Source organism: Sorex araneus, chromosome 2 (assembly GCF_027595985.1).
Source record: "Sorex araneus isolate mSorAra2 chromosome 2, mSorAra2.pri, whole genome shotgun sequence".
NCBI lineage: Eukaryota > Metazoa > Chordata > Mammalia > Eulipotyphla > Soricidae > Sorex > Sorex araneus.
In genome coordinates this window covers 4,409,321-4,434,626 of record NC_073303.1, presented here as the reverse complement: position 1 = coordinate 4,434,626, position 25,306 = coordinate 4,409,321, and the positions used below count along the sequence as shown (strand labels likewise).

At 38.9% G+C, this 25,306-nt stretch overlaps 1 protein-coding gene and 1 pseudogene across 1 annotated transcript; one reads left to right on the top strand and one right to left on the bottom strand.

Moving 5' to 3' along the window:
• The first annotated feature begins 5,790 nt into the window (after positions 1–5,790).
• LOC129402280 (olfactory receptor 2G3-like) overlaps positions 5,791–25,306 on the top strand; it is a 45,636-nt pseudogene continuing 26,120 nt past the window's right edge.
• On the bottom strand, positions 10,651–11,625 carry LOC129401961 (olfactory receptor 14J1-like). Its single transcript, XM_055125515.1, has one exon. The coding sequence runs from the start codon at positions 11,623–11,625 to the stop codon at positions 10,651–10,653; it is 975 nt and encodes a 324-aa protein (XP_054981490.1).

Genomic DNA, 25,306 nt, shown 5'->3' with positions numbered 1-25,306 from the left:
TGCCAAGGCAGGGGGTTAGTTCTTTTCTGTTTTACCTCTGCATGCTACTTCAATATACCTCTTGAAAATCATGAAATTAAGAAATTATTGGGGGAGGGCCGGAGCAGTAGTATAGCAGGTAGGGCATTTGCCTTGCACGCGGCCAATGGGGGTTCGATCCCCAGCATCTCATATGGTCCCCTGAGCACCGCCAGGAGTAATTCCTGAGTGAAGAGTCAGGAGTAAATCCTGAGCATCCAGACAGGACTGGGGAGTGGGGGAGGGATATTGGGTTTACTGGTGGTGGAGAATGGGCACTGGTGAAGGGATGGGTTATCGAACTTTGTATGGGGGAAACATGAGCACAAAGATGTATGGATCTGTAACTGTACCTTCACGATGACTCTCTAATTAAAAATAAACTAATAAAAAAAAATTTGAGTAAGAAATGATTTGAGGGCGGTCACACCCACGTTGTTCAGAAATTGGTGCCGGGCAGGGAGCTGGTGGAAGGCAAGTGACCTACCACTATTCTATCTCCCTGTCCCCACTGGTGTTCTCTAACTTTATTTAGACACCTATAACTTTTTATAATTCTAACTTTTCTCTCCGTATTATTGTGTCCATTCAAATAACATTGAGTTAGTGTAGTTCATTGTCCTAATTTTACTGAAGAAAATGTAACATTACTACATTATTAGAAACTGGAATCCAACAATGAAAAATTTTAAAAAATGTTTTAAGGGCCAGAGCTATAGTACATTGCACAGGCCCCACCTGGGCTCTCCCATATGGTTTTCCCGGGCACCACCAGGAGTAATTCCCGATGCAGGGCCAAGAGTAACCCCTGAGTATCTCTGGGTGTGGCTCAAAAACAACAACAAAAATTTTTTTAAAGAAAAAAGAAATTAAAAAGGAGTTTTTTTTAAGGTAGCAATACAACTTATTTCTCATCTCACCTGATTTTAGTATCATATTCACATATACTAAAAAAATATGTAATCTAAATCTTGAGACACAAGACTTAAAAACAATATGAAGGGGCTGGAGCAATAGCACAGCGGGTAGGGCATTTGCCTTGCACACAGCTGACCCAGGTTCGATTCCCAGCATCCCATATGGTCCCCTGAGCACCGCCAGGAGTAATTCCTGAGTGCATCGCCAGGAGTGACCCCTGAGCATTGCCGGGTGTGACCCAAAAGCAAAAAAAAAAAAATATATGGAAAATGTCTAAAAGCTAAAGAGAAAAGATCTCTATTTGGGTTTATAATATCAAACCACATAAAGGATTTCTCCTGGCTAGAAGATACTTCCAGTGGATCCTGGGGGACAAAGTTTATGACCCAAAATTTAAATAAGTCAGTATGTTTTTACTAAGTACAGTTTGTCACATATAGTTTGCAAGATGTGATTAGAGGGCCAGAGAGACAGTACAGGGGTTAAATCGCTTTCCTTGCACACAAGTAGACCCAGGGTCAATACCTGGCACCACATATGGTCACCTGAGCATCACCAGGAATGATTCCTGAGCACAGAGCCAGCAGTGAACCCTGAGCACTGCTGGCTCAGGCCATAAAACAACAGACACACACACACACACACACACACACACACACACAAACACACAGAGCAGTCAATAGATCACAGACTTTCTCCATTCTTTTCAGAGTGTAATAGAGTTCATTTGACTGCTGTGTTTTCTCTTGAACTTGCCAATATGAGATATTTGAAAATCCTGAGGTGTTATTTGAAGAGAAACTAGAAAGTCTGTAGTTGAGGGTTGAACAGCGTTAGGATCGTTTAGTCATTTGTTCAGGGAAGAGTCAGCAATTTAAGCATATATTTTAATAAAAGATGATAATGTTAAGAGATTTTAAAGGCATGGGGGGGCTGGAGCGATAGCACAGCGGGTAGGGCGTTTGCCTTGCAAGCGGCCAACCCAGGTTCGATTCCCAGCATCCCATATGGTCCCTCAAGCACTGCCGGGAGTAATTCCTGAGTGCAGAGCCAGGAGTAACCCCTGTGCATCACCAGGTGTGACAAAAAAGAAAAAAAAAATACATAGGGGAAATGTGAGCTAAACTATACTGTTGAGAGAAACGCACTCAGGTAATTCAACTATTAAACTACAAAGCATCAGTCCCGATAAGCACCAGGATCTGGGCACTGTGGACAAGGAACTAAGGGGAACTTTCCTGGGTGGTGCCGATGTTGTTTCCACCTGGGTCTCTGGTCAGGCATGGTCACCTTAAGCCACTCAGATCACAGCTTTTTCCTACTAAAAAAAACAAATAGAGCCTGTGTTGGGTTACAAACAAGAATCTTAAGCTCATCACATAGAAGGAAGAAAGAGGCGTTGACCATGGGAAAGAAGGGGCTGGCCCCATCTCTGTTACCAAGGTGATGGAACAGGCCGGGTGTGATCACAGGGCAGGCTCGAATCCTGACTACTGAGTTTCATTGAGTCTGTGAAAGGCCGCGCCCTTTGGGATTCCCAAGTCTATCTGCACCTTGAGTGGTCAAGACAAACGCAACCAGAGACCACACGTGTTGGAAGCTGATGTGTGCTTTTGCCTCTAGAGTTTGTCGACTCAGCGTGTACACTTTGCTCATGGGCATTTCTGTGTGTTTCCAAGTTATACAAACTGTGTCAGCATCCTGATCAGCTCCAGACCATCTTGACTAACTCACCGAGCGAATGATGGAGGAGTAAAGGAAAAATAGGGGGGGGGAGAGGTTGAGTAGGTTAATCGTTTTTAATTTTTACAATTCAATGTGACCCATATAGCTCAAGTATTTTCACAAGATGGGTCTTACCCCTGCGTCTGAGGAAGTCTTATCTTTGTTTAACATACAAAGGGCCTGAAACACAAAGAGTTTCCATGACTGGTTACCCAGAACACTTTGCTTCCAGCTGGCAACATAAGTTTTATCCCAACCACGTTGAGTTCAGATTCTCTGACCGTAACACTTGATCTAACTCATATCCCACCCCAAAGAAACAGAATGCTCACTCCTTTGGGAAACTAAATTTATGTTGTGTCTTTTTTTATTTTTTTAATTTTTTATTAGTACATTGTGTCTTATAAAAATTACATGTCTGTGGCTGGAGCAATAGCATTGGGGGTAGGGCATTTGCCTTGCATGCAGCTGACCTGGGTTCAATTCCGAGCATCCCATATGGTCCCCTGAAAACCGCCAGGAGTAATTCCTGAGTGCATGAGCCCCTGTGCATCACTGGGTGTGACCCAAAAAGCAAATAATAATAATAATAATAATAGTAATAAGGGGCTGGAATGATAGCACAGTGGTAGGGCGTTTGCCTCGCACACAGCCAACCCAGGTTCAATTCCCAGCATCCCATATGTCCCCCAAACAGCGCCAAGAGTAATTTCTAAGTGTAGAGCCAGGAGTAACCCCTGTGTATCACTGGATGTGACCCAAAAAGCAAAATAATAATAATAACAATAACAATAATAATAATTACATCTCTCTCTTGACTTCTTGATACTGACAGTTTCTTCTTCATGGTTCTGACAGCAAAGGATTTTGTTTTCATTGTTCATTTTTATTTTAGACACCGAGGTCTACTATAATGGTAGGTGGGATTTCATCCCTGCCCCCCTAGCGTCACTTCTCCCCACCGGTGTCCCAGCGTCCCTCCAGCCTAGTCTCTCTGCCCAGCTTGCTTTGCTGTAAGATTCCTGTTGAGGACCGTTTCTCCTTTTCCTTTGCCTTGGGCCTCTGTTATGGACCACTTCTCTTTGTAGCCCCTACATGAGAGAGTCCACTCTGGGTCTGTCCCTCCCCTTCTGAGTAACTTCAGTCGTCCTGACACTTTCCAGACCCATCCACATAGCAGCCAGTGCAGGACTTCATCTTTTCTTACGGCCAAGAAGTATTTCATCATGTACACGTACCCTCGTTTCTCTGTCTGCTCATCTATGCTCAGACAGCTGGGTCACTCCCAGATTTCATCACCTGTGAATAGTGCTGCAATGGACATAGGACTGCACACGTCTTACCTGAACAGACCATGGGGCCCTTGGGTAAACACCAAGAAGTGGACTCTCTGGGTCCTACGAAAGCTTCGATTTCTAGTTTTTTGAGGAGTTTCCAGATTGTTTTCTAAAACATCATGGCTTTTCCCCACCAGTAGCGAAAGAGGGTCCCTTCCTAGCCACACCAGCACTGGTCATTTTGCTCTTTGTGATGTTGGCCAGTCTCACCAGTGTGAGGCATCATCTCATTGCTATTCTGATTGGCATTTCACTCGAAAGTTATGTTGAGTATTTTTTCATAATCTTTTGGGCATCTGTAGATCTTCTCTGAGAAAGCTCCTGTTCATTTCTATCCCTCCCCTATTTTTTGACGGGTTTTATCCTTGTAAAATTATCAGTGCTTTATATATCTTGGATATTAACTCTTTATCAGTATTCTCAAAAAAAGTAGCATTCTAACTCAAATGCTTATGGCAGTAATATACCATAGATAATTTTTCTATACTCATTTCACTGTGACTGAGACAAACAGTGTTCCTTAACCTCAAAATATAATTCTAGGGACTGGAGCAATAGCAGTAGGTAGGGCATTTGCCTTGCTCGTGACTGACCCGGGCTCAATTCCCAGAATCCCATATTGTTCCCTGAGCACCATCAGGGGTAATTCCTGAGTGCAGAGCCAATAGTAACCCCTGTGCGTTGCCAGATGTGATCCAAAAAGCAAAAAATAATAATAATAATTCTAGGTCTGAAGTTTATGACCACAAATTAATGGTACCATCAATATATAAATTATTTCAGTTGTTAGTGAACCTATTTAATCATATGATACATTACCATATATAGTGAGACTATTGCTCCATGCCCCTAATTTTCAATTTTTATCTTATTATTTTAGATTTGTAATGGTGATGGATTGATTATCCTGGCCAGAGAGATAATACAGTGAGTAAGTCACTTGTCTTGCATGCTGTCAACCCAAGTTCGATTCCCAGCACCCCATATGGTAACCCAAGACTGACAGGAGTGATTCCTGAGCACAGAGACAGGAGTAAGCCCTGAGCACCACCAGGTGTGGCCAAAAAAAAAAATAGACCCAGAAAACTGACTTATATATTGGTAAATTTTATGGGAAAAACAGCACATTGGTTGCTTAATGAATTCTTTGTTGTTGAATTCCTGCCTTGCTAATTTTGCTAAGTGGCCAGGAGAGGAGGCATTAGCACAATCTGCTGCTGCCTGTATATTGTGACCAAACACTTCTGAAATTAGTTCAATTTTAAGTTAGTAAGTAAAAATACATCCTACCCTTAAAATCAGTAAACTGACCTTACATATTTAGTGCCTTGCCATAATACATTGGTGACACATTATCTGTAAATATTTTCAGTGATTTGCATTCAGTACAATTGGTTTAATATATATGATTTAAATATGAAGAGACTTGGAATTGGACCGACTCAGTTTCCATCCCCAGCCGCCCATATGGTCCCCCAAGCACCACCAAGAGTAATACCTGGGTGCAGAGGCAGGAGTAACCCCTGAGCATCACTGAGTGAAACCCAAAAAGTATATACAGACACAAACACACACATATATATGAGGGAGAGAAAGAGATTTTGAACTTTTGACTCAGGGAAAATGTTCAAGAGATTTTCTGTAGGAAAAAAACATGCAGTCAAACTGAGTTTTAGACACCCATCCACTCTAGAGATTTTGAGTTGTCTTGATTGTATATCACTTTGTTGACAATATTTTGTTGCTAGTGTTGTTGCCAACATGGTATTATCTCCTGGCTTCCTAAAGAACAATGGACGTAAACAATGAGAGTTATGGGACAGACTTCATCCTTCTGGGCTTTTCTGACAGACCCCAAGTAGAACGCATCATCTCCGTGGTGGTCGTCATCTCCTATCTCCTGACTCTGGTGGGAAACACAACCATCATCCTGGTGTCTTAGCTGGACCCCCACCTCCACACGCCCATGTACTTCTTCCTCTCCAACCTGTCGCTTTTGGACCTCTGCTATACAACCACCATTGTCCCCCAGATGCTGGTAAATCTGTGGGGGCCGAGAAAGTCAATCACGTACAGAGGGTGTGTGCTCCAGCTCTTCTTTGCCCTGGACCTGGGTGCCACAGAGTGTCTGCTCTTGGCTGTCATGGCCTATGACCGCTATGCAGCTGTGTGCCAGCCTCTGCACTACACGGTGATAATGCACCCTCAGCTCTGCCACAGGATGGTCATAACGTCCTGGTTGGGTGGCCTTGGAAGTGCCATAGTTATTTGCTCCTTGACTTTGAAATTGCCAAGATGTGGGCACCAAGAGGTGGATAATTTCTTCTGCGAGATGCCAGCGTTGATTAAGATGGCTTGTGCTTATTCCAAGGTCATTGAGGTGGTAGTTTTTGCTCTTGGAGTGGTGTTTCTCCTCGTGCCTCTGTCACTAATTTTCGTCTCCTACGGGGTCATCACTCGTGCCGTGATGAGGATCAAATCCGCGGGAAGATGGAGGAAAATCCTCAACACGTGCGGCTCCCACCTCACCTCACCTGCTGGGTGCCAGGGAAATAGAGTATTAATTTCTGAAGGTGAGAGCACTCCAACCAGCAGTGAGCGAGAGTTCCCTTCGCATTGCCTCCCGGCCAGCCCTGCGTCATTTTCCTGTAGGTCATGCACACTGGTATGAGGTTAGAAGTTACTGTCCATTGAGCTGCATTTCCTTGATAACCAATGATAATGAACGCCTTTTCATGTGGATTTTGTCCATTTTGTGTCTTCTTTGAGGCAGAGTCTGCTCTGTTCCTCCCCCAGTTTAGGAAGGGGCGTTTGTTTCTTTGCTGTGCAGTTTGGTGAGTTTTTTAATATGTATCTTTGATAGTTGTCTTTTGCCAGATGACTGGTGAGGGAGTATTTGCTCCCATGCAATATGGAACTATTTTATCTTAGTCAGTGTTTCTTTCACAGACCAGAAAACATTTTAGGAATTGGGGTGTGTGTTGGTGGACATCAAGCAGTGCTCAGGGTTTAGTCCTGGTTCTGCACTTATTCCTGGTTCTGCCAGAGATTGGATTCCAGCTGGCCACATAGAAGGAAACTACCTTACTTTCTGTTCTACCTCTCCAACCCCATGGAATAGAAACATTGTGGTTTCTATTTAGGCTTAATATTTTGAATTAATTAATACTAATTAATTTTATATTAATGTCAATCAATTAATTTTATATTAACATCAATTAATTAATTTATTTTAATATTTTGATTAATATTTTGTGGTTTCTATTTAGGCTTAATATTTTGAATTAATTAATATTAATTAATTTTATATTAATATCAATTAATTAATTAATTTTAATATTTTGGATTGATATCTTGTGATTTCTATTTAGGCTTAATATTTTGAATTAATTAATATTAACCAATTTTATATTAATGACAATTAATTAATTAATTTTAATATTTTGAATTAATATTTTGTACTTTCTATTTAGGCTTAATATTTTGAATTTATTTTGAATTGCTGTTTGTACATTGGTGTAAGATATGGTTCTAGATTCTTCTTTCTTTTATTCCCCCGCTTTTTGTTTTATAAATAGTTAACCAGTATCCAACATCATTTTTTGAAGAGACTTTTCTCTTTACATTAATGCTTATATCACTAATGTTTTCATCCATCCATCATAGGGTTTATGTCTGAGCTCAGAAGTCCATTCCATTGATCTGCAAGGTCATTGACGGCACTGTTTGGATTACTATAGATTTGTGATATAGTCAGGGAAACAATAGCTGACATCTTTTTCTTGGTATTGTTTCGAATATTGGGGTGTTTGTGGTTACATATATATTTAGTACCATTTGTCTTGTATTATTAAAGAATGACATTTAATTTTTTTTACTGAACCACTGTGATTTACAAAGCTTTTTAAAAAGTGTCAACTTCCTTTCAACAATGTCCCCAGTTTCCTTCTTCCCTTTATGACAGGCACATTTTTAGTTTAGTTGTAGTGTGGTATCATGGTGTGAATGCTGAAAGGATTTGCATTAAATCCTTCTAATGCCTCAGGTAGACCAGTCATTTGTGCAAAGTTAATCCTTTTAATTTATGAACACAGAAATATTTTCCATTTCCTTGTGTCTTTTTAAATTTTTCTTTGTTAAAATCTAGTGTATGAGTCATTCACCTTTTTTGTTAAGCTGATTACTAGGTGCTTCATTTGTTGATGCCATTTTAGATGTGATTTTTACCTTTAATTCCTCTTTATTGTGTTATTTGCATAGAAAATTCAGCATTCCATTGTATACTGATTTTTGCTTTACCACTTTACTGTGCTGGTTTATTGAGTTTTACAGAGTGAAGTTAAACATCTGATTATCTCACTCATTTTCAGAGTCAAGGAAACAAAGCCAAGAACTGGATAATTCCTGTTGCGTGAACGTTCGTGCAATCGGAGGCGCTGAGATAGGAACCCGGAAGAAATGCATTGATTGGAGGACTAAGGCTCGCTCTGGCTCTTAGCAAAGGCAGAGGGCCTCGTGGACCTCCTTTTATTGATCATGGTACCTCTAAAGGGAGCAATATAGTGACGTCACCAAAGGCATCAAAAAATGTTACAGGGAGAACATTGAGAAAATGGAAACATTGTTTCCTTGTATGGGTAGGCCTATAGCCTCGGAAAAGAATACAGAACTCAGAAGGGAAAGATACAAAACCGAAACTGAAACCTTCTATAGGCACCTGGATTTACATCCCAAAGGCAAAGCTGGGCCTGCACCTGAAATCTACAATTTACAATATCAAAGGTCAGGCCTAGCTAACGTCATCTGCATGTCAAAGACCAGCCAGGCTTCTGTGAGAGAAGGAAAAACTGCTCTTTTCAGTATTCTGAAATTATTTTTCTGAAGGCAGCTTGAAAGGGGGAAAATGTTCACCTTCATCCAAACCAGTCAGGACACACGAGAAATCTCGCCCATTTTCATGGGTCCCTATGTTCCCGTCCGTAGTACGGTACAGTATACATGGGCTCGCCCTGATAGCTCAGTCCAGCCCCAACAAATTCCCAATGGAAACAGCCTTGAGATAAAGTCAAGAGAACAGTTGTGTAGGAAGCAAGCGTGGGGAAGGGGATCTTGAAACAATGGTGGAGGGATGGAGGCATCTGCTGGTGGGCATCTTATAAAAACAATGCTTCAGGAAGTGCACAGCCACATTAGCGACCTCTTATAGCCTAGTAATCCCTCTCAGAGAACCTAACAAGGTACCAAGAGCATCCTGCCCACACAGCAGAGCCTGGCAAGCTCTCTGTGGCATATTCGATATGCCAAATATAGTAACAATGATGGGTTTCATTCCCCTTATCCTGAAAGAGCCTCCAATGCGGCACCGCTGGGAAGAATGAGTAAAAAAGAGGCTGCTAAAATCTCAGGGCTAGGATGAATGGAGCGCCCACTTGAGCAAATCGATGATCGATGGGATTACAGTGATTACAGTGATACAGTGATTATTAAAATATAAAAAATGAAAAGGGAGGCGCATATGCTGCCTGAGCCCATGTGCTGCTTGTGCCCACGTGGCTGAGCACATGTGGTGCCCAAGCACATGTGTCGCCCGCATCTCCCCCCTTGAGATGTGTACTTTCATGCTTTCGTGTCCAGTGCTAGGATGTGTGTAGAGCTCTCTCCACCTTGGAGAAGCCGAGTTCTCTCTTGAGCGCGTTATTCTTACTATTCTCTCTCCCACTTACCCCTTCCTCCTTCCCTCAGAAACCTCTAAATAAATAAAATCTGTTTACTTCAAAAAAAATGAAAAGGGAAATAAAATTTAAAGTCTAAATATAAGTAATAAATATTTATTATGGAGAGACTGCAACATTGAGGAAATATCTCAGAAAACAAAATATTGACATTTAATAATATGATAAAATTGAAATATCATATCAAATCATCTGGACATTTTTCTGCTTACATACTGTACCTGCACAGACTATTTTCTAAATAACAAAAGCCTTCAGCATTATTGTTTTACTGGTGGTGGAGTTGGAGCTGGGATATTGTAGGCCTGAGACTAGTCTCCTGTAAATCACCTGTAAATCATGATGCATAAAAAGTAAATAAATAAAATGTAAAAACCTGCATTTCTTTGGGTCTCCCAGATTATACGTTTCTTTAAATATTTGTCCCCTGTGAATGCAAAGTAATCCAAAGTAAACACCTGGAGAGGCAAAGCAAATGGGATATGAGGTTTTTCAAGGTGACTTCATGTGAGATTGGAGTCTCAGGGAGTTGATAGAAAATTACTGGGCTTTGAATAACTAATGATGCAAAAAATCAGTGTTTTCTCTATCTTAGACATCATACATGTAAAAAAGTCAGGAAAGTGAGCTTTGAACCTCATATACACTATTTTCCATGACTACCACATAAATTACCAGGGACACAAAACTAAGTTGATGTCTAAAATGTTATGTATGTTGCACTATTTTCACATCCGATTTTGTGAAGTAAAAATTAAAGTATCCAAAGTGTTTTTATAGAATAAAACTGAAGGATAGTTTATGTAGTGGCCCCAAGTATGAATGTTTTAGTTCTTTCAGTAGCACATACACAAAAAGATTTCATCAACCATAAAAATCAGTTAAATGAATATTTATGTGTTAATTAGCTTATGCTAATTTTACGCATACATATTGAACTTGTCTCCTGATTGAGAATGAATAGAAGTAAATGATTCTTTTCTTCTTTGAAAAATCTTTGTTAGTGCCAATTTTATAGCTTTATTTCTCAGACTATAAATCACTGGATTGAATGTTGGGGGAAATACCGTGTAAAGCATAGTGAGCAAAATGTCCAAAGAAGATGGAGATTTCGAATGAGGTCTAAAAAATTCAAAAACAACAGTAGAAAAAAATAATATGACGACAGCGAGGTGGGGGAGGCAGGTGGAAAAGGCCTTGGCTCTGCCCTCCGCAGATGGCATCCTCAGCACAGAAGAGAATATGTGCACGTAGGAGAATCCAATAAAGACAGAACAAAGAAATGCCACCGAAGACAGGAAGACAGAGACACCCACCTCGCCGATATAGTCATTGGAGCAGGAGAGTCTCAGGAGCTGGGGGATGTCACAGAAGAACTGGTGAACGATGCGGGGGCCACAGAAGCGGATGGAGAAAGTAGCTGCAGTGTGCATGACTCCAGAGATGGCCCCACTGACCCAGACGCCAGCGACCCCCTGGACACAGGTTCTGAAGTTCATGATGACGTCATAGTGCAGGGGAAGACAGATGGCCACGTAACGGTCATAGGACATCACCGTGAGCATGGACACCTCAGCAGTACCACAGGAAATCAAAGCAAAGCACTGCACGATGCATTCCCAGAGGGAAATATTTCCACTGTGCATGAAAGAGTTGTAAATGAATCTCGGCACAGTCACGGAAATGTAGCAGAGATCCAGAAGGGAGAGATGCTTCAGGAAGAAATACATGGGGGACTGGAGACTGTCATCCAGGGACGTGGTGGTGATGATGAGCATGTTGCCAGCTAATGCCAACACGTATAATACCAGGAACAGACAAGCATAAAAGATTTCTTGCTCAGGCTTGTCAGAAAAACCCATGAGAAGAAACCCACTCATCGTGAAATTGTCCATAGTCCTTGATTTCTTGCTGTGGTTAACTACAAAACAAGGCGAAATCTAGTGAACAGAAATAATTTATTTTACTTTTAATTTTTATAAAGTTGCTCACAATGATTTCTTACATTTAATATTTCAAACTCACCTGTACAAAAATAGTACAATAAAATCTGTGTATTCTAAGGAAAACAGTCTGGAGTTAAATCAATTTTAGATCTACAAAACACTTAAAATAAGGCACAGACTAATCAGTACTGAAGACTATTATGTCCATTTAAAATTAGTTCACTAACAAAATCCATTGAGAAATCCTAAAATTGATGAATAATTACTTACATGAAAAGATTTCACAAGGCTCTGAAAATAGGATGTTAATTTCTTTTTTTTTGACATGGAATCATGATCATTCTTGGAAGTAGGATATATTATACATATCTGAGGATCTCAAAATATGTGACTAGATAGGAATGGAATTGGCATAGAGTATAAGGAAAAAAGACAAATAACAAGTAATTATTTCTTACTGTGAGTGTATGATTATATTTGTTGCTGAATTAGAAGATTATTTAAGCCTGAGATTGGTGGAGCAAAATTAGCTGATAAGTGGTGTCCCCAACACTAAACAAAACTAACCTCTCAGCACATTTGCTCATTGTTGGGGTGATGGTGTTTGAGCATGTGTGTGGGTGTGCATCTGTGTGTATATTCGAGTGGAAGGTACACAATAAAAAGATACTGATAGCAAAGTGATGATTTTACTCCACAAAATGTTTCAGATGGAAGAGGTTTCTATTCCTATTTTTAATTAAAATAGTGTAAATTTTTGTATTTTAGTTTACAATTTTCAAGTAACGATATGATTCTTTTGATGCACTCAGAATCTGTCTTTTATTTGCATTCCATTTTACAATATAGCCTATTTTTCTAGAATCTAAGGAAACTCACCAGAGCAACCCAGAAATTTCTTACCTCATCATAGGGATGGATAATCTGTGAGTCTCAGAAGTCGACATTTAGATGAAAGTCATATCTCTGCCACTCAGTTCATTTCACTAAAATGCAGTCTGTGGAGATGAAAGATGAGTCCATTTCAGTCCTTTGGCCATTTGGGGTTTGGGGTGAAACCCCATTGTTAGCCATAGAGATCCTGGGTGCTCTGGGTATTGGCAATTCTGTGCAATACCCTGGGGTCCAAACCTGCAATTCTATTGGGTTTTCTTGCAACACATTTTACTGTTGAAGTGATTTAATTACCACATTTAGTTACTGGAAGCACAGCTTTATTTGCGTTCATTGAATCACATAAAAAATACTATATAGTTGTATTTTGATTGCAGACTACCTACAAGGCAAATTAATTTCTTTAATTAATTTTATTGACTGGATCAATAATTTAATTTATAATTTGATCTTAGGATAATGCCCCATTTGCAATAGCCTTTATTTAAAAATGGGGTAAACATGAATAGTTTCTTGTCAATTAATAAAAGAATTATCCAGTCTTATTTATTTATTGTTTATTGTTTATTTATTTAAAAAAATTATTGAATCACCGTGAGATAGTTACAAGCTTTCATGTTTGGGTTACAATCACACAATGATCAAACACCCATCCTATCCCCACCACCAATGGAACAGAGCTGAATATTCTGTCACAGACCCCCAAATATATGACCACTTAATCCTTGACAAAGGAGCAAGAAATGTGAAGTGGAGCAAGGAAAGCCTCTTCAACAAGCGGTGCTGGGAAAACTGGATAGCTACCTGCAAAAAAATGAACTATGACCTCTGTCTAATGCTAGGCACAAAAGTCAGATCAAAGTGGATTAAAGACCTCAATATCAGACATGAATCCATAAGGTACATAGAGGAAAATGTTGGCAGAACTCTCCATGACATTGAAGCCAAAAGCATCTTTAAGGATGAAACAGCACTGACCATGCAAGTGAAAACAAACATAAACAAATGGGACTACATCAAACTAAGAAGCTTCTGCACCTCAAAAGAAACAGTGACCAAAATACACAAAGAACCCACAGAGTGGGAAAGAATATTTACCTAATACTCATCTGACAAGGGATTAATATCCAGGATATACAAGACACTAGTAGAATTGTACAAGAAAAAACCTTCAACCCCATCAAAAAGTGGGGAGAAGAAATGAACAGAAGTTTCCTCAAAAAAGAAACACAAATGGCCAAAAGGCACATGAAAAAATGTTCCACATCACTAGTCATCAGGGAGATGCAAGTCAAAACAACAGTGAGATATCATCTCACACCTCAGAGACTGGCACACATTCAAAAAAACAAAAGCAACCAGTGCTGGCATGGATGTGGGGAAAAAGGGACTCTCTTTCACTGTTGGTGGGAATGCCCACTAGTCCATCCTTTCTGGAAACCAATATGGACAGTTATCCAGTCTTTTTAATTTTAATGTTTTATATTAAAGGTTTGGTAACATGGTTATAATAGTATTAAAATTTAGAGCATTGATATACAAAGTTACTACACCCCACCAAAGAATCCAAGCAAAGTATCCAAGATTCTCCACCATTGTACCTATTGTGAGCTGTAATCTGCCTTTCCCTTCTCCATCACTTTTCCTGCACTTTCTGGTAATCTGAGTTTTGTAATGCAAGGCCAAGAATTTGTCATTGTTCAATCCTATTCAATATTACTCTACAATCTTGGTTTATCTTTCTGTATACTATAGATAAGTGAGTTCATCTGGTTTTTGCCATTTGCCCTCTGACTTATCTCATTTAATACACCTTCTAATTCCATCAACGTTGCAGCCAACTGTATGATTTCATCTGTTCTTACAGCTACACGGGATTGCATTTTCTGTATAATAACTTCTGTGCCCATTCGTCTGTCACTGGACATTTGGGTTGATTCCAAGTTCTGGCTATTGTATTAAGCATTGCTAGGGACATAGTTGGGCTTAGTTATGATGTTAATGTTTATTTGTTGTTGGGTGGAGTATATGCCCAGAAGTTGCATTTTTCCCAACATATTGGAGGTGTATTTTGGTTTTCTGAGAAATATTGTTAATGCTCTCCATAGACATTAATTATGCTTAGGGTTCCTTTTTCACAGTAGTGGTTATTCCAATCTTTTTTATATACATGCCATTCTCACTGGTGTGACATGTTATCTCACTGTCATTTATTTGTTTATTTACATGTCCCTGATACCAGAAGACATTATGCTTTTTTTAATATCCATTGGTCATCTGTGTGTCTCCTTCAGGGAAGTGTCAATCCTTTTTCCCCATTTTTGATGGAATTTTTGGTACTTTTACTGTTGAGCATTTTAATAACCTTATATATAATGGATAGTACCCTTTATCTGAATTATTGTGTACAAATATTTTCCAACATTCAGTAAGGTGTCTTTTAATTTTTAGCCATTGGAATATTTTAGCCATAGAAACCATTTTTAATTTGATGTACTTCATTTACCATTATTTTACTTATTATTGCCACCATTTTTAAATAATTGCAGACTTTTATGAGGTTCATATGCTGGACAGCTCTTGAGATATATATTTAATAAATTTTGTTCTAATACCATGTTCTTTTATTACAGATAACTGTGATATACTGAAAGATTTCTGATTAAGCCGGCACAAAGCAAAAATATTTCTTTTGTTAATCTGTAATCAGTGTACTCTTAGAAATTCTTGCAACAATGATTAAGCAAGAAACAATTAAATCATTGAGATCCAAGTTTGAAAAAGACAATGTAAAGTGTCACTATTTACAAATGGCATGATAATATGCATAAAAAATTAGAACATGTCATGAAAAGCAAAAACAATTTAAAATTTAAAATTTTACATAGAATAAAGTAGAATAAATGTCTAATATCATATTAAGCTTACAACATTAAGACTATATTTCAGAAGACAAAATAATAGCACAATAATATAATAAAATTTAAATAGAATATCAAATTATCCAGACATCAAATTATTCCTTAGATGCTATACCTCCACACGTACAATTTTCTAAATGACATAATTTTTTAGTATTGTGCTTTTACAGATGGTGATATGGAATATGGAACATTGTTGACCTGGGATTATATTATCAACAGCATTATAAATGATGATGCCTAAAAAATAAATATATAAAATAAAATCCTAATATCTGTGGCTCTCCAGATTCTTTTGTTCTTTAAATATTTATCCCCTATGAATGAATGCATAGTAATCTAGGAATCTGATGAGGCAAAGCAATAGGCATATGTGATGTTTTAAGGAAATCTTTGCTTTTCAAATTGGAGCCTAGGGTGATTGGTAGGATGTTATAGAATGCTAGCGATTGTAGAATCAGAGTGATCTAATCAATTTTGGATATCATGTATTGTGTAAGCTCCAGCAAAACTAGGAAAATGAGCTATGAATGTTATATTTACCTCTTTTCCAGAATCACCACATAAATTACTAGAAAAAAAATTGCGTTGTTGTCTAAAATATAGTGAAATTTGCAATATTTTCAAACTGATTTTGTAGGATAATACTTAAAATATTCACAAATCGTTTTTCTGTAGCGCCAAATAAGTTTATTTTAGTTTTCCAGGTTACACATCTATAAAAGGGTTTCATCAATCTTGAAACATCACTTAAAATGTAGCCTATTATCTGTCAAACTCTACTAGCTGCAGGCCACCTGCTGAGGAATGTTTGGGATGTAAATGCTTGGTGAATTCTGCATCACAATGACAGGAAGAGCAACATCTAAGCCAACATTGTGGCTTGGCTGCCACAAGCCAGTTTTCCCAGTGGTAACTTTTCTGACACCTCCTGCTTAAAACCCCCAAAGGCAGGAGGATCTGAGGCCCAGCTTTCATGATCTGTATTCCTACTGAAAATCAAGATCAAGAGAGCTTTTGCCCTCCTGCTCCACGGGAGCTTTCTGTCCTCTCTGAGCTTGCCTCAGGACACCTGCATTGTTGTTTGACAGGTGTTACTGCCCCAGTCAAACTCCCCACCTGGCCCTGTCCCTGTGCATGCCCTAGAACACAGCGGGTAGGGCTTTGCCTGGCAGGAAGTCCACCTGGGTTCGATTTCTCCTTCCCTCTCAGAGAGCCCGGCAACCTACTGAGAGTATCCTGCCCACATGGCAGAGCCTGGCAAGCTCCCCATGGTGTATTCGATATGCCAAAAACAGTAACAAGTCTCACAATGGAGACGTTACTGGTGCCCGCTTGAGCAAACCGATGAGCAACAGAATGACAGTGATACAGTGATTACATTTTACAGGTCGGGCTCTTGCCTTGCATACTGCTGATTATAGTTCAATTTCCAGCAGCTCCTAAGGTTCCCCTAGCCCACCAGGAGTGATCCCTTAACATAGAGTCGGGAGTAAGCCCAGAGTACCACCAGGGGTGTGCCAAACACACACACAAAATGATCAGTCAGCTCTATAAATATTAGTAATTATGTATTGAACTTGTCTCTCAATAGTGAGTGAATGGAAGTAAGTGCTTCTTTTCTTTGAAACACCTTTCTCAGGGCTAACTTGAGGGCTTTGTTTCTCAGGCTATAGATCACTGGATTCAATGCTGGGGGAACTACCGTATACATCATAGTGAGCAACGTGTCCAAAGCAGTTGGAGATTCAGAGTGAGGCTTGAGAAACTCGAAGGCACCAGTACAAAGAAACAGCATGACAACAGCGAGGTAGGGGAGGCAGGTGGAAAAGGCCTTGGCTCTGCCCTCCGCAGATGGCATCCTCAGCACTGAAGAGAATATGTGCACGTAGGAGAACCCAATAAACAGGAAACAAAGAAATGACAGCAGAGCTGTAAAGATAGTGACGTCTATTTCACTCATAAACTTACTTGAGCACGCGAGTTTCAGAATCTGGGGGATAGCACAGAAGAACTGGTGAATGATGCGGGGGCCACAGAAGCGGATGGAGAAAGTAGCTGCCGTATGCATGACTCCAGAGATGGCCCCACTGACCCAGAAGCCGGCAATCCCATGGACACAGGTTCTGACATTCATGATGACATCATAGCGCAGGGGAAGGCAGATGGCCATGTAGCGGTCATAGGACATCAACGTGAGCATGGACACCTCAGCAGAACCACAGGAAATCAAAGCAAAGCACTGCACGATGCATTCCCAGAGGGAAATATTCCCGCTGTGCATGAAAGAGTTGTAAATGAATCTCAGCACAGTCACAGAAATGTAGCAGTGATCCAGAAGGGAGAGATGCTTCAGGAAGAAATACATGGGGGACTGGAGACTGTCATCCAGGGAGGTGGTGGTGATGATGAGCATGTTGCCAGCTAAAGCCAGCACGTATAAGATCAAGAACAGAGAAGCATAACAGAGGTTTTCTCAGGTTTGGCTGAAAATCCCAAGAGGAGAAACCCACTGCCAGTGAAATTATCCATATTCCTTGATTTCTTACTGTGTTTGACTGTCAGGAAAAAATGGAATCTGTTGAATAGAATTCTTTTGGTAACATCAGTCCAAAGCATGAAGTTTGGGTAAGAATCAAAACTTCTCCTTTATAGATATGAGGAGGTTTTGTATAGTTATAACCATCTCAAACAGTTTAGTTAGTTTGTCTATTTGAAAGAAATTAATATTGCTTATTAAAAATTACACATTTGACATTGCTGTTTCAATTTTATACATGATAACAGTATCGAATTTCTAGACATAGGTTAGAGGATACAAAGTGTAGGAGTGGGACCTAGAGACAAATAGTTTTAGGTCACATGTTTTGCATCAACCTGACTTATTTGTCTATTTTTTTTCACTTGTTCATTTTGGAATTTTAGGGTTTTTTTCTTTTAGACCATTCCCAATGAGGCTAGGGGTCATTCCAGCTCTGTTTTCAGAAGTGTCTGAGAACCAGCTGGGCGGGAGCAGAGTGTGGACTTCCTGCATGCAGAGAAGCACTGAGCCTATCCTGGAACTGATGCCTTGTAAAAGCCAGTTTCTGAGCACTGCCAGGTGAGCACTGGAGACTCTGGAGCACTACGAGCCAGGGTTCACTCAACTTCAGGCTTGACAGGAACCTAAGGGCACCTCTTCTTGGGCTTGAGCTGTGAAATGCAAGTGTGCTTTGCAGAATATTGTGGGAGTGGACGAGGGGTCCTCTCAACGATGTTTGGGTTCTCCCTGCCCCCACTCTACCAAATCTGTAGACATCGTCTGTGGATATGTGCACATGAAAATAAAACTACAAAGGAAGCCCAGGGAGCTTGCCTGCATGCACCCAACACCAGTTAGGTCCCTGGGACCACATGCTGCCCCACAGACAATTCTATCCTTTGGTGTCTGAGCACTCCTCGCTGGCATAGTGCTCCCTGGCACTGGGGGGTGCAGCAGCACCTCCCCCTCAGGCCCCTGAATGGAGCAGCTGCCCCTGTGTGTGAGTCACTGCAATGGCCGCAGGCCCCGAGAACTGCAGGGAGCTGCCCTCTCCATCTGTGGTGTCATTCCTCTCAATACTCTGCTCGGGAATAGGCGTCTAGACTCTCCTCAGCCTCCCTGTCACACACCCCTACAACCACACAGTGCCTATGTGGAGGGTTATAGTTTTGTCTTGCTTAAGGGCAAATGTTTCTGATGCTTTTGTTCCTCACTCAGTATTTTTCCTTGGAGTGAAAGACAATTAGTAACTGGTTTTATTCCTGGGTAGAAATAAACTACCAAAGAGCAAAACTAACTTTAGAGTCTGGGGAAATTCTCTGATAATCTGAGAGAAAGGGAAGGAAGGTAGGAGGTGCGGTTAGACCGTGTGAAGCCCTCGTTCTAAATTTCTACAGTGAATAAACCAGCAAACAGCCAAAGTGTTACAAATGGGAATGAGCAATGAATGTTTGTCTACAGAAAAACGTTCTATTTTGTCTTTTTTATTTTGTGGTCGGTCAGCAGTGCTTGGGGATGACTCATAAGTCTGTGCTCCGAGGTTGATCTCTGCAGTGCAGGAAGGATCCCCAGTTTCCTGCTGCAAAGCCTGTGCTCAGCCTGCCGAGCTGTCTCTCTCTCCCCCTGAAAAATACTATTTCAAAACAGTGTGTGTTTGTCGTGCCTATACACAAACCCCAATATGCTCACAGTCACTGCGGCTAACATAAGCATCATGTTAATTGTCCCCAACCCTAATTTCCCATTCTGAAAGCTTGTAAAAACAGCCTCTCCAAAGGGTCTTGTTATAAGAGAAGAATATTCCTGAAATAAACTTAAAAATAATTTATTCAATCATTAGTTGAAAATATGAGTTATGAAATATTTTCATGGAACAAAAATAGAGTAGCTTATAAAGATTTATTTCAAATTTATATATCAAATGCTATTAATTATTGATCAGATCGCTTAAGCATACAAATAGTATAGTATATTTTGTCTATTTAAAATTTGTTCACTAGAAAATCTATTGAGAAATCCTTAAACCAATAAACAATTACTTAGAGGAAAGATTTCAGAAGGTCTTAAAAATAGAATTTTGAATCATTTTTCTAAAATGGAATAGTGATCATTCTAGGAACAATGATGTATATATTTTAGGATTTCAAAATATTTAACAAGATAGGAATGGAGTTGGTATAAAGTAAAAGGAAATAAAACAATATCAGGTAATTATTCTTCACTGTGAGTGTATGATTTTTTTTTATTGCTGCACTGGAAGGTTGTTTAAGTCTAGTTGTAGAGAAGAATTATCTCAGAAGAGTTTGTCCCCAGCACAAATCAAAGCTAGTCTCCAGATGCATTTGCTCATTCTTGGGGTTGATGGTGTTTAGCACGTGTGTTAGCGTGCATGCGTGTGTATATTTGAGTGAGGTGTACGGAGAGAAAAGGGATTGATCGGGAAGTGATCACTTTACTGCACAAGAAAGTTTCTGGATGGAAGGAGTTTCTCTTTCTATGTATAAGGAAAATAATGTGAATTTATGTAAGTTTAGAAATCTCAAGGTAAGATATTATTGTTTATGTGCCCTCAAAATGTGTCACTCATTTTGATTCCTTTTTACAATGTAGTCTCTCTTTGTAGAATTAAAAAAACTCACCAGAGCATACCCAGAAGTTTCTTACCTCTTCATATGGACAAACTGTCGGTTCCAGAAGCTGACACTTAGTTGAAAGTCATTTCTTAGTCACTCAGTTCATTTCAATAAATTGCCGTCTGTAGAGATTGGAACATGTATCGTTTTCAGTTCTTTGGCCAACTGGGAATTGAGGTGCAGTCCCATTGGCAGCAATACAGTTCCTGGGTTGTTGGAGACACTGTACTGCAGACAGGGATATTTCCCCTTTTTCAGCTGCCTTCTGGAAATAATTTCAGAGGCAGTTTTCCTTTTCTCACAGAAGCCTGGCTGGTCTTTGACATGCAGATCTTAGGTGCTAGCCAGGCCTGACTTGACATTGTAGATTCCAGCTCTGGCCCAGCCTAGTTTTGGGGTTGTAGATTTCAGGTGCTGCCTAGTTTGTAATTGACATGTAGATTTCATGGGGCATCCCAGCCTGATCTTTGGGATGTAAATCCGAGTGCTTTCAGCCCAAGGAAGGCTTTGGTTTTGGTTTTGTATCTTCTTTCCTGAGGCCTAGATTACTGGCCTGCAGATAGAAGAGAATAATGTTGCCTCAATGTTCTTCCTGTAACATCTTTTGGTGCCTTTGGTGATGTCAATGTATTGCGCCCTTTGGAATTGCCATGATCAATAAAAGGGGTTCTGAGAGAGAAGGAGATGGGGCGGAGAGTGTATAGAGGGAAGATCGGAAGAAACTGCAAGTGAGACCAACCATCTTGGCTCCGTTCCTTCCTTCACCTGCCTAGTCATCACCATTCAACCTCCCTGGTGTGGCGGCCCATTCTTTTCTTCTTGTGTTTTTTACACACTGGGTGCTCTGGGTATTGGCAATTTTGTGATACACCTGGAGACAGACTTGCAATTGTATTGCATTTTCTTGCCATACATATTTTTTGTTGAAATGATTAATTATCTCACCTAGTTATTGGAAGGATAGTTTTATTTGTGTTCATTGAATCACATCAATAATACATTATAAGTTGTGCTTCGACAATAAAATAGGTTACAAGACAAATTAATTTCTTTAATAATTTTATTATTATAGCACAGCAGTAGGGCATTTGCCTTTCATGCAGCCAACCCGTGTTCGATTCCTCTGCCCCTCTCGGAGAGCACGGCAAGCTACTGAGAGTATCGCGCCCACACGGCAGAGCCTGGCAAGCTACCCGTGGTGTTTTGGATATGCCAAAAACAGTAACAATAAGTCTCCCATTGAGAGACATTACTGGCGCCCGCTCGAACAAATCGATGAACAACGGGATGACAGTGATAGTGAATAATTTTATTGACTGGATCAAAATTGAATTTACAATTTGATCTTGGGATAATATTCTAGCTTGTAATTGCCCTTATTTAAAAATGGGGCAAATATTCATAGTTTACTGCAATTAAGCAACGGGTATCCTTGTCTTTTTTTTTGATCGCTTATATATTTATTTGTCTTTCATAAAAACAACAGGAATGACCACAAATCAGCACTCTATCTGATTATAATGGGAATTAAGAAATCTTTTAATTTCTTAAAAAAGAAATTCAAGTAACTCAAAAAAGAATTGATTCAGAGTATGAATACAAATGGACCCCAAGAACTCCACTAAATCCTTTTAGAAACAATAAATCAGTATTGCGAAGTATCAGGTTAAAAAATTAATATACAGGTGCTGGAATGATGGCACAGCGTGTAGGGCATTTGCTTTACACACAGCTGACCCGGGTTCAATTACCAGCATCCCATATGGTCCCCCAAGCATCGCCAGGAGTAACCCCTTAGTGCATGAGTCAGGAGTAACCCCTGTGCAACACCGGGTGTGATCTAAAAAGAAAAAAATTAATATACAATAATCTGTTGCATGCCTTTATGCAAATAATGATCTAGTAGAGAAAAAGATCAAAGATACTATCATATTCAAAATAGTGTCCAAAAAACATTAAGTACCTAGGAACTAACAAGAGGTGAAAGGCTTCTACCTGGAGAACTACAAATTACTTAAGAAAGAAATAGAAGAGAATCAATCGAGGGGGGCGGGGGAGAGTGGACTAATAGTACAGTTGAGTAGGGGGTTTACTCTGCACATGGCTGATCCAGATTTGATCACCACATGGTCCCCTGAGCCCACCAGGAATGATTCCTGACTGCAAAGCCAGGAATAACACCTGAGTGATGTCGGGTGTGCCCAGCCCCCCTAGGAAATGGCAAAATATTTCATGTTCAAAAACTGTAAGAATCAATATTATCAAAATAATCATCCTACATAAATTTAAATATATAGATTCAATGGACTTTCCATCACTATCCAATGACATTCTTCAAGTACTTAAGAACAGGCACTGGTTACATTTGCATGGAATCATAAAACACCCTGAAGAGTGAAAGTCATTCTGAAAAATAAGAAATTAGGATATATTGCTTCTCTGACTTGATACTATACTAAAACTTTATGATAATTAAAAAAATATGGTACTGAACTAAGGATAGACTATGAGACCAATAGGTTAGAGCTGGATATTCAATAATAAACCCTCATAATAGTCAGCTACTGTAAATCAAAGAAATGATTTATATTAAATCATGAATGTAAATGGAGTAAAAATAGTCTCTTCAGCAAATTTTACATTATAAAATTGGTAGCATGGTTCTGCTGGTATTCAAGTTTAGAGCAAATTGATGTACAAAGTTACTGAATCTCACCAAAGTATCCAAACAAATCATCTAAGATGCTATGCTCTGTTACTATATGATCTATAATCAGGCTTTTCCTTCTCCATGTATCTCCCATTTTCTGGTAATCTGAATTTTATAATGCAAGGCCTAGGGTTTGCCATTGTTTGAACCTAACCAATATCACTTGACTTTCTTGGTTTATCTTTCTGCATTCCCCAGAGAAGTGGAATTTGTCATTAACTCTTTTACTTATTTCACTTCACATAACTTCCAGTTTTTTTTAGTTTTATTTATTTTATTTTATTTTATTTTATTTTATTTTATTTTATTTTTTTAATTCTTTTATTAAGTCACCATGTGGAAAGTTACAAAGTGTTCAGGTTAAAGTCTCAGTTATACAATGCTCAAACACCATCCCTTCACCAGTGCACATATTCCACCACCAAGAATCATGAGTTCCATCGACATTGCAGCCAACTGTACATTTTCATATATTCTAATATCTGCACAGTATTGCATTATCTATGCAATAACTTCTTTATCCACTCTCCGCCACTGCACATTCAAACTCCTGGCTATTGTACTAAGCATTGCAAGAAAACAATTGTGTTTAGTTTTTGTGTAAATATTCTTTGTATTGGAGGGGTAGATGCCCAGAAGTTGAATTGCTGGATTATATTGCTGGATTATATTGCTGTTCTAGTCCTACATTTTAGAGAAATATTCATAATTCTTTGCATAGAAACGAAAACAGACAATGTTCCAAACAAGAGTGAATGAGTGTTCCTTTTTCACAGCACTAGTTATTCTGTGTTATTTTATATTTACCATTCTCACAAGTGTGAAATGTTATCACTGTTTAATTTATTTATTTAATTATTCATCCATTTATTTCATTTTTTGCATTTCTCTGATATCAGAAGACAACAAACAGTTCATTGTATCTGTAGGTCATCTGTATGTGTTCTTTGAGGAAGTGTCTGTCCATCATAATTTTTCCTCATTTTTGATGGGATTTTTGATACTTTCACTGTGGAGCTTTTTGATGCATTATATATATATATATATATATATAATAGAATTACCCTTTATTTGAATTATTGAGTGAAATATTTTCTCATCATCAATAGGGTGTCATTTAATTTTAACCTATGGGAATTTTATGGCCATAGGAGGCATTTTTAATATGATGTAGTTCATTTCTTTATCTTGATTTTACTTATTCTTGCCCCATCATCAGATACTTGAAGATTCTTTTGAGTTTCACATTCTGGAGAGCTCTAGCTATGTATATCTGATGGACAGTAACATAATTTGGTCTAATACCACCTGCTTTTATCATAGTTAATTGCAAAAGATTGAATTATTTCTTAGTTCAGCACAAAGCAAAAATGTTTTTTATCCTCCTGTATTCAGCATAGTCTTAGAAATCCTTACCACAACAATTATGCAAGAAAAATAAATCATTGAGTTTGAAATTAGAAAAGAAAAGGTGAAGTATCACAATTTAAATTTTACAGAATAATATATATAAAGGGAATTAAAACAATTTGAAAAAGAAAACAACTTAAAAATTAAATTTGTGAAATAAATATCTAATATTATATTAAGCTTACACATAGAGAATACATCAGAATACAAAATATTAATATTTTATAATATAATAAAATTGAAATGGAACATCAATATATTGAAACATGAAATGATCATTTTCAGACTCTACCTCGACAAGTACCATTTTCTAAATTACAAAAGATTCAGTAATATGCCTCTACTGCTGGTAGGATTGGAGTTGGATAATTGTGGGACCAAGTCAATATTTTCAATAATTTTGTACAATAAAGTGCTTAATATACATATGTAAGCCTATAAGTCTATGATTTCCTAAATTTTTATTTAAATATTTATTCTTTATGAATTAGTGCAGCATAATCCATTAATTTGAAAGGGTCAAAGAAAATGAGGTCTGGGA

What these genes read in the sequence shown, in the direction of transcription:
- LOC129401961 (XM_055125515.1), bottom strand. Translation starts at nt 11,625, where the DNA reads ATGGACAATTTCACGATGAGTGGGTTTCTTCTCATGGGTTTTTCTGAC.